The sequence below is a fragment of the Gigantopelta aegis genome, chromosome 11, assembly GCF_016097555.1.
Source record: "Gigantopelta aegis isolate Gae_Host chromosome 11, Gae_host_genome, whole genome shotgun sequence".
NCBI lineage: Eukaryota > Metazoa > Mollusca > Gastropoda > Neomphalida > Peltospiridae > Gigantopelta > Gigantopelta aegis.
In genome coordinates this window covers 9,219,136-9,230,393 of record NC_054709.1, presented here as the reverse complement: position 1 = coordinate 9,230,393, position 11,258 = coordinate 9,219,136, and the positions used below count along the sequence as shown (strand labels likewise).

The window sequence follows — 11,258 nt, the reverse complement described above, 5'->3', positions numbered from 1 at the left end:
CAGTTGGGGTGACATGGTTTTAGTGGCTGCGTTTTGCGAATAACATTTGGAATTTATTGTACAGTACGCGTTTTATCGTGTAACCTTGGGATATGTTTTGTTACATCAATGACTTATATTCCCAAAGCATGACCTAGGAAACCTAAAATCGGGTTATAAGCCATGGGTACCCTTTTGCGCTTTCTTTTTTGAAGAGTATATATATATAATACTATATATATATCTATACGTAATTAAAATATAGTGCGTGCGTCATTAAATTAAAACGTTGTTGCTGTGCTTTATTTTTCTTTCTTTTCTTTTCAACACTATTGTGTAGCTCAGTGGTGTAGTGCAGGTGGGGTGGGGTGGGGTGGTATGGTGGTGGGGTGTGGGTGGGTGGGGGGGTTGTGGGGGCATGCTCTGTTGGTCTGTGGGAAGTGTTTATATAAAAAATCCCTTGCTGCTAATGGAAAAAATGCTAGCTGGTTCTCCCCGCTGATGACTACGAGTCAGGAATTATCCCATGTTTGACATACCAATAGCAGAGTGATTGATTATTGCATGTGCTATAGTGGTGGCTCCGTTGAAAAAATATATGACCTCTCTCTCTCTCTCTCTCTGCTTCTCTTCTCTCACCTCTCTCCTCCAGCCTCTCTCTCTCTCTCTCTCCGGGGTCAATTCTCTCTCTCTCTGATACGCGAGGAAACCCGCTACATTTTTCCATTAGCAACAAGGGATCGTTTATATGCACCATCACCATGGTGCACTGGCTGGGACGAGAAATAGCCCACCGAACCGACAGGGATTGATCCTAGATCGATCGCGCATCAGGAGAAGGCTTTACCACTGTGGGATACATCCCGTCCCTAACTTTAATTAGAGTGAACAAGTTTGTTTTGTTTAACGACACCACTAGAGCACATGGATTAATTAATCATCGGCTATTGGATGTCAAATATTTGGTAATGCTGACAGAAGAAATCCGCGACATTTTTTCTAATGCAGCAAGGGATCTTTTATATGAACTTTCCCCACAGTCAGGAAAGCACATACTACGGCATGTAACCAGTTGTGGTGTAACTGGTTGGAACAAAAAAAAACCCAATCAGTTCAATAGATCCACCGAGGTGATTCGATCCTGCGAAGCAAGCACCTCAGGCGAGCACTCAACCGACCGAGCCAAAATCCAGCGCCTAATTAGCATCACGTCAGTTACGATATGGTCATCATTCACAGTATTATATAACTGGTTTAACGTGTCCATGTACCACTAGGGTTTCGAACACGCCTATCCCGAGTTCGACCTCCGATAGGATCGGGGGTCAGACTCGGGACAGGGATTTCCTAACTACTACAGCCAATTTAGAAATTTTAAATATTAAAGCCAAAATAGTAATAATGGGGGAAATGGAGGTTGATAAATTTTGGCTGCGCCCTTAAAACAAAATTACTTTTAAACTACTTAAAATAATAGAACAAAAAAATATATATATATATTAAAAAATAATTGAAGCAATTTTTGATGGGGTGTTCTAAATGTAATATTAACATTTGAACATTTGAACATTTGGTTAGTAAATTTTGAAGAGGAAAAATTACCAATAATATTTCGAACGTTGGTGTGTCCAAATTGGGGCCGGGGGTGAGGGGAGGCCAGACCCTACACAAAACCTAAAGCCAAACCGCCTACGCCCTGTGGCCCCCAAAACCCCCATAATCTCCGGCATCCCATCCCCCCATCCCCCACTATGTCCAACCGCAGTGATCATACCAGTTCATATAAAGGTCGTCGTTTGGCGAAAGGTCATTATTTATATACTCTTCAAAAAAAGAAACGCAAAAGGGTACAAATGGGTTATAACTCCGATTTTATGTTTCCTACCGGTTCATGCTTTGTGAATATAAGGTCATTGCATGTCACAAACACATTCCCACGGTTACATTCGATAAAACGCAGCTACTGTACAATAAAGTTCCAAAATGTGAATATTCGCAAAAACGCAGCCACGTGAAAACCATGTCACCACTGCACGTGCGTTGTCTGCACGTGCAACATGAACACCGACAGTATAAAAGTGCAGGGTGTTCGCTTGCCTGGCCTCTGTATCTGGCCGACAGTTGACAATCCAGGACATGCCACGTCTCAGTGAACCGCAGAGAAACAATGCCATCGGCCGACTAGACGCAGGCGAATCCAGAACGGCCGTTGCCAGGGCATTCCATGTGTCCCCAAGCACCATCTCCAGACTGTGGGACCGTTACCAGCAACATGGATCAACACGTGACCTCCCTAGATCCGGTCGACCACGGGTCACTACCCCCGGGCAGGACCGCTACATCCGGGTACGCCACCTTCGGGAACGATTGACTACTGCCACCTCCACAGCCGCAGCAATACCAGGTTTGCGCAGGATATCCGACCAGACCGTACGGAACCGCCAACGTGAGGTAGGAATTCGTGCCAGACGTCCAGTTCGAGGTGTCATCTTAACACCACAACACCGTCGACTCCGACTGCAGTGGTGCCAGATTCATCGACAATGGCCTCAACTGCGATGGAGACAGGTGGGTTCAGTGACGAGTCCCGATTTCTGCTCCGACGTCATGATGGAAGATGTCGCGTGTATAGGCGTCGTGGTGAACGTTATGCGGCAAACTGCGTGCAGGAAGTGGACAGATTCGGCGGGGGTAGTGTCATGGTGTGGGCAGCCATCTCACACACTGGCAGAACTGACCTGGTCCACGTGCAGGGCAAACCTGAATGCACAGGGCTACATTGACCAGATCCTCCGGCCACACATCGTTCCAGTTATGGCCAACGCCAACGCAGTGTTCCAACATGACAACGCCAGGCCTCACACAGCACGTCTTACAACGGCTTTCCTACAGAACAAACAACATTAATGTCCTTCCTTGGCCATCGATATCACCGGATTTGAACCCAATTGAGCATCTATGGGACGAGTTGGACCGACGCCTCCGACAGCGACAACCACAGCCCTAGACCCTGCCCGAGCTGGCAGCAGCCTTGCAGGCCGAGTGGGCCACCATCCCCCGGGACGTCATCCGTACTCTGGTTGCTTCAATGGGCAGGCGGTGCCAGGCAGTTGTCAACACACGCGGAGGCCACACCCGGTATTGACTCCAGATGACCTTGACCTTGGTGGTGTGTCCTATCACTTACTCACAATGGACTAGAGTGAATTGTGAACAATCATGCAACATTTGGTAATTATCGGACTCACCATTCAATAATTAAATCAATTCTCCAAATGTTACGACAATGTGGTTTTGCGTTTCTTCTTTTGAAGAGTATATATGCACTAATTAATTAATTCATTAATTCATCCATTCATCCATTCATTCACTAATTAATTCATTCATTCATTCATGCAGCGGCATTCATCCATCCATCCATTAAATCACTGATTTATCCATCCATCCAATCACCCACCCACATATCCATCCTTTGAGCCAACAATCCATCTATCCAACCCATCCTTACGAATGTGTGTGTGTGGAGCGCGCGCGCGCGTGTAATCGCATGCGTATATCTATGCTTAGGGGCCTGTGTATGTGCGGTTATTTGTCTTCGTCGATGCCATCCCCCCCCCCCCACCCCCCCCCCCCCCCCCCCCCCCCCCACCCCCACCCCCCCCCCCCCCCACCCCCCCCCCCCCACCCCCCCCCCCCCCCCCCCCCAACTATTGTGAGTATTTGTGAAACATCCCTTTGATAATAACTACATACAAAACAGGCCTGCACATTGAAAAAGCACGCTTTGTTTGTTGGCTGAGTTTTTTTTGTTTTTTTTTAAACTTGGTGCACGAACATCCTGCAAAATCAAGATGTTAAGGATCATCTTCCTGTGAAACGTTTCCCCGTTGGTTAAAAATAATAGGAGAAGATAACTCAAGGAGGATAATATTTTACACGAACGCCCAGAAAATATTATTTGTCATCAAGCAGTAAATGACATTACCGATACAAATGTTTAACGGATGAATTCAGAAATTTTGAAGTTACAAAAAGGATATGTTAATGTATTAGACATCCACTCCGACAAATTGATTTTTGTGATGTGGAAAATAGTTTTTAAAAACGGAAAACCAAACTAAGCTGGACGGATATAATCTTACAACTTTCGATTTCAGACAGAATTAATAATTTCTGATTGGATGTAATCAATATTTAATCAAAATGGAATGTACAGTTTTGCATGTGAAATGTTGACAGAAAATGCTGAGTGAAAATGTCAAGGTCAGTTATTTTTAAATTGAATAAAGAACACATCTCTGTAAAACTTCATACAAACTGAGACAAATCGTATTTCAAGAATAAACTTCAAGGTTTATTACATCTGATTTCTATAATGAGTACAGTTGTCATGGAGACGCTTCAGGTGTGCATTGTGTTTTGTTGTACCTGTATGCTGCAGGTTTTCGCGTGTCCGCAAGAATGCATGTGTTCAGAAACACACGTCAACTGCTATGGGAGAAAACTCCATAACATTCCTCTTGACAATCCAACAGATACAACAAAATTGGACTTTGGAAATAACGAAATTGAACGAATTGACTCCACGAGATTTGTAAGCCTGACAAAACTACAGGAGCTGGTGCTAAAATACAACAAAATTACCTCACTTGAACTGGAAACATTTAAATATTTGAAAAATATGGAAAAACTTGATCTTGGAAGCAACAACATACAAATTATTGAAATAGGTGTTTTTGATGATGTTCCAAAACTGAAAGAAATCGATTTATCGGAAAATTTCATCGAAAATATCGACAATGTGTTTCGTGGTTTACAAAATTTGGAGAGAATTGATCTAGGCAGCAACAAAATAAAAGTAATTACCAAAATGGCATTCAGGGATTTGAAACATCTCAGCTACCTTCTTCTACCGAACAACGAGATAACCAAAATCAACCGGTTTGCCTTTCGACCTCTTCAGAGCTTAACATGGATCACTCTGACGAGAAACCCGTTAAAAAATGCAAACGCTCTATTCGTGAAAAACCAACAGCTTTTGTATATTGATCTGACGCAGTGTGCCCTAACGCGCATCCCAAGGAAGTTCCCGCCGTCAGTTCAATATCTACAGCTGGGCAAAAATAACATAACTCGAATAAAGGCGTGTGCTTTTTCCCGTAATACAAAATTAAAGATTTTAGTGCTTGCCCAAAATGAAATAAATGTTATCGATAAGGGAGCATTCGGGTCATTGAAAGACCTGTGCGAATTGCGGTTGAATGACAATAAATTAACGAAATTCCCATCGCCATTTCCATCAGCCGTGAAGTCTGTCTATATATCCAGAAACAAAATCCAGCAAATTTCGTACAACGATTTTCCTGCCAATTCCCAGCTTACTACCCTGTTACTTAAAAGCAATGAAATTTCAAAACTACAACCAGGTACATTTTGGAAGCTAAAAAATCTACACAACCTATATTTGGACCAAAATAAAATTTCAGTCCTGAAAAATAAAACATTTTCCGGACTTGATAAACTGTCTGTTTTATCGCTGAGTAAAAACATTATTACACGTATTCAAAATGATGTTTTCATTGGTTTAAAATCATTATCAAAACTCGAAATGGCTTTCGTACCGAAAATGGTTCAAAGAACTAAAATAGATGGGAATATTTTTTCAAGGATACCAAATCTCATTTCACTAAATTTACAACATAGTTCTGCGATAGCAAAACAAGTGGTTGAACGTGACATGTTGTCGTCTGCAGTGCATCTCAAGGATATTAACCTTATGGACAATAACTTATCCACCCTGAACCCGCAATTTCGTAAATTCTTGAAAGACGCAGATGTTGTAAGAATTTCTGGAAATAAGTGGCACTGTGATAGGCAGCTCTTGTTTCTAAAGAAATGGATGAACTCAAATCTAAGAAAGTTTTTTCTAAGCAGTCAGATCACGTGCTCCTCACCAGACATTCTTAGAGGGAAACGAATCTCAGAGTTAAAAAATAAGGAATTTGTTAAGATAATGAATATTCCACAACAGACCACAGCTATAACAACAACGACTACAACAACAACAATTACTACTACTACAACTACTACACCAGCTAACTCTTCCTCGAGAACTACAAATATAAGAACTAACAAGAGAATGGATGTTTTTCCAAGCGTATCAACGATATCTACATTAAAATCCCTATACTCGACAAATCTCGCTGTAAACAAACAAACAACTTCCAAACACGAAGTCGAAACAAAAGTGTTTACAACTAATGATTCTAAAAACACCTTATCTAGAAAAGTAACAACAGTGACTCAGAAGACGAACGAAACCGCAAACAAACAAAAAGAACTGAAATTTGACACAACTGTAAAACTTAATACAAGAAAGCAGAATAATAAAGCAGAAAGCTCACTTAGAAAAGTAACCACGGAAACTCAGAAAAAGAAAGGAAAAGCAATTGATCAAACAATACAGAAATTTGGGACAACAAGACAACCAAATATACCAACAGATAGTTCATCTACAGAAGTAACCATGGTAACTCAGAAAAGGAACCAATTGCAGGAAGCACGAGAACAAGGTGTACAGACATTTGTTATGACTACAAACATGCATAGAGAAACACGTGATATGCAAACAGAACGCCCACCTAAAGAGGTAACCACGGTCACTCTCAAGTCAAATGATAAAACCATCAAACAAAACGTACTAAAATTTGGGGAAACTACAACCGTGTATGCAAGCAAATTGAATGTAAAAACAAATAGTTCGTCTGGAGAAGTAATAATGGTGACTCAAAAGACGAAAAAACAAGCAACTGATCAAGGTTTACAGACAACTATGGCAACTGTAAATTTGTATACACGAAAGCTGACTATAAAAACGGAAAACCCATCCAAAGAACTAACCACGGTAGTTCAAAAGATGAACACAAGTGCAAATAAACAAACTGTACACAAATTCAAATTAACTGTAAAAGTGTATACAGGAAAACCAAATATAAAAACAGATAGTTCAACCATAAAAACAACAACGCTGACTCAAAGGACAAAAAAAAAAGTTCCGAAATTTGGAACAACTGTAAAAGCGAATACAAAAACATTAAATATAAAAACAGAAACAATTCGACACTCGACTAAAAGCGAAAAATCGGGCATTTCAACTAAGCCAACTGACTTATCACAATATACAACAGAAAGCTCAGACATTAAAACAGCTACTGTATTTACTGACAACAAGGAAACAAAATCCGGAAATGTTTTGGAATTAGTGACGACATCCGCTAATCTAGTCGATACAAGTGATAAAGGTATGGCTTCAGATCCAACAGTTTCTGTGATTCAGGATGAAGGTAGCTTTAAATTACCCCCTGTCAACAGAAGAAATAACGAGAATAGCGTAACATTACCTTCCATCAGTGGAAGCAATGACGAGAGTAACTTAACATTACCTCCCATCAATGAAAGAAATAAAACTCATCAAACATTGAACATCCCAGAAGACGAAGTATACTTTGATACTGCACACACCAGTGAGAACGGTGAGAAAAAAGAGGGAAATGTTAACATAAATAATGGTCGCAGGAGAAACAGTTCTGATTTTCCAAACGACCGGTATCCATTCCCCAAAGAAATCCCGACAAAGGTATCCGGAAACAACGAAAACACAGACGTTATTGTCGTTTTTACTTTTGTTTCCATATTTACGCTGATAGTAGTGGTTCTCGTGGGCGTTTTAATGCACAGGGAATATGGCGGCTTAACCAGAAGAAGTTATGTTCCATCAAGGCAAGTGTAGCGACAAGACTGAAGTGGTTTTTTATTAATTTAAATATATATATATATATATATATATATATATATATATATATATATATATATATATATATATATATATATAATTTAATTTAATTAATTTAATTTAACATTAAGATTAACATTAAATTAATTCAAATTAAATTTAATTTAATTTAATTTAAATTATTTTGTGTTGTTATTTGGTAAAACTGTAAGCACTACAACGAAAACAGACCAATGGCACAACAGATGAACTGTAACACGTAAGATAACACAGTTATGTCCCTTGACATAAGATGTTGATAATGATATATAGAATTGTGTCCCTTTATAAACATTATGGCGCACAATTATGTCCCTTAACATAAGATAACTATGCTAGAATGATCAAATATGTTTATGTACATCAGCCAAATATTTATTCAGTTCATTGCATTATATCATGCAATATACCAACAGGTACATATAAGTAAGTGGAATATAATACACATTCATTTCTGCATTTATGTGGTCAGCTGATGAAGAAAATCGTTTTACATCTGCCTTACAAAAACCCTCTATACAATCCCAAATAGATAACTTACTAGAAATTATACTAATACTCAGTCTGTTGATTCTGCTGTAGACTCTCTGACTTATTATATATAATATATATATATATATATATATATATATATATATATATATATATATACACACACCACACACACACACACACACACACACACACACACATATATATATATATATATATATATATATATATATATATATATATATATATATATAAACGCCGCTAATATTGCTGGCTTAAAACGAAAGAAGCAACGTAGGACCAATTTTAAAGAGAACTCAAACAAACAAAGCAGAAAATCAAAACATTGGTATGAATCAGATTGTGCAATCCTTAAGAAGAGTTTGAAATTATTATGCTCCAAATTGCATAGAGACCCATTCTCTCCTCAGTTATTATATGAAATCAAAAACTACTCGCTCTAAATATAAAAAAAATGCTTAATAAAAATAATTTATATCGACAAGGTATACTAAATCAACTTAAAACTTTGCACGAAGTAAACCCCCCTTTTTTCTGGAAATTATTCAGTAAACTAAAATAATTGAAAACCAGCACTAATTCAAATCCATTTCCTATCGATGAATGGGTTACTCATTTTAATCAACCTATGGAGAAGAAATTAACTCTTGACCAGTGACAATTCAAATAAGGATAAAATATTCAATGAATTAAATAAATCTATATCTATACTGAACATTGTAAAGGCTATTTCAAACTTAAAATACACAAAAAAGCATGTGGTCGAGATCTTAGTTTAAATGAAATGCTAAAAACTGGTCAATCACAAATGGTTCGTGTGCTGTGTAAGATCTTCAACCTCATTTTGGTGAACGGCATTTTCCTAAATTCATGGAGATGTAACACCCCTTCATAAAAAAGGAGATAATACAGCCTAGTTGATTACAGAGGTATCGCTGTAGGAAGCAATCTTTGTAAGCTGTTTTGCAGTATCTTACATAATAGGTTCCGTGATTTTGCAGAGTCGCACAATCTAATTCCAACTTCTCAAGATTGGTTTAAAAAAACAAAGTCGTACAGCTGATCACATATATGCATTAAAGGAAACATGTCACGTAAACCATATTTGGCACCAACCATGTACAATTAATTATAAATTGAATCACCTAAAAAAAAAAAATATAAAAAATTAATTACTTAAAATATCTCCATAAAAGAACCCCAGATACGAGCTCTTAGCGGAAATTGCCGATCTTTAATGAGCAGGGCAATCACGAGGTCCGTGACGTCAGAGACGCGTCGCTTGATCTGAAGCCTTACACTTAAAAGCATTAGTCCGTACCACTCATAAAGAATCTAAGACTTGCACAGCTTACCAAAACAATGAGTGTTCATTCGCAAAACGTTTTTGCCGTATCAATATGAGCTGTTAGTAAATGAAGAAAGACACACATTTACTTACAACAGTGATACTGAAGAAAAAAACGGATAGCGAGTCGGAGGGTGGAGAAACTGATGGTGCCAGACCAGACCGGTCGATCAATTTACAGCCCGGAGCCCGAAAGTAACCGGAGACAAAATCAAAACTCGGATGCTAATGCCGAGGTGTATACTGTTCATATTTAGCATAAAGATACACCTCGATATGATGTATTTAAATATGTAAAAAATATAAATGTAGGACAAAAAAATTTGGGTGTTTTTTTTTAGAAAATATCGCATTTTTTATGTTCGGGCTGTACATAATGAAATCTGTATGCACAGTGTAAACAAACGCTCTAATTTACGACAAGGCGCTTCACTTTCATTAACCTGGCTTGTAAAACAACATATATGACTTGAGAGTATAATCAACTTTTAAACTAAAATTATTTCTATTTGCATCAATAGAACGAAAATGGGGTTATAGTATCTTTCTCTCATAAAAAAAAGTAGCATATTATTAGGCCTATTGGTAGGGTGCGTTAGAGTAAAAAACGACCACTCACGATACCCAAGTGATAATTTTCTTTTCTTTGGTACTACGTAATTGGTCATTTTGTAATTTAGATTGGAAAGTCTACTTAATCAAGGGTTTTACAGCATTATTTACAGTAATGAAGCAGGCGGCTGATAATGTCCATTAACATTGTACTATAGTCGCGACAGGTTACGCCACAATACCCTGTGATCTTAAAAAAAACTGGCACGTATTTTGTACGTATGTCTGGACCGTGGTAATCACTTACCTGGTCGATACCCTGCAATATACACCTGCCAATCAGGAATCACATGTGCAGGCCACGGAAAGAAAGGACCAATTAACTAAAAACAACACTCCGATTCTCAAGTCAGCCCGTGGATGAAACATAATAGTTATTTCGACACCGACAGTAGTGGGGTTTTTTTTGTATTGAACTTCGTGTTGCTTTGGGGCTTCGGGCGATGAGGAAACGTTTTTGTGACGTATTCCGCCCGAAGATTAAAAACATTATTTAAAATTATTATTGTTTTCTACACATTTTCTAAAAAACATATTTAAATACATCGTACTGAGATGTATCCTCATGCCAAATCCCATGTTTGTATATGCCATATTTAATTACTTATTGACGTTTCCTTCTTCGGACGGTGAATACAGATTTTGTTATGTAGGCCTACAGCCCTAACATGAAAAATCTTTTTTTTCCAAAAAAAATAAATAAATAAAAAATTCTACATTTTTGTTTTAACATATATAAATACATCATGCTGAGGTGTATCTTTGTGCCAAATATGTACAATGTACACCTCGGCATTCGCAACCGAGTACTGTTTTTGTCTCCGGGTAACGTTCGGGCTCCAGGCTGTAATTAGGCTGTAATTAGGCTGACACCAAAGTACTATGCGGTGTTGGTGTCCAATCTTTTCTTTTGCGATAAAATACACGCGTCTTTCTTCGGATACAATCCTTTGGAAAACCATAAAAAGACAATCC

At 38.5% G+C, this 11,258-nt stretch overlaps 1 protein-coding gene across 1 annotated transcript; it reads left to right on the top strand.

Moving 5' to 3' along the window:
• The first annotated feature begins 4,354 nt into the window (after positions 1 to 4,354).
• On the top strand, positions 4,355 to 9,339 carry LOC121385531 (decorin-like). The gene is made up of 4 exons (XM_041516239.1): positions 4,355 to 5,405; positions 6,483 to 6,628; positions 7,316 to 7,615; positions 9,325 to 9,339. The coding sequence occupies exons 1-4, from the start codon at positions 4,355 to 4,357 to the stop codon at positions 9,337 to 9,339; spliced, it is 1,512 nt and encodes a 503-aa protein (XP_041372173.1).
• The last annotated feature ends 1,919 nt before the right edge of the window (positions 9,340 to 11,258 follow it).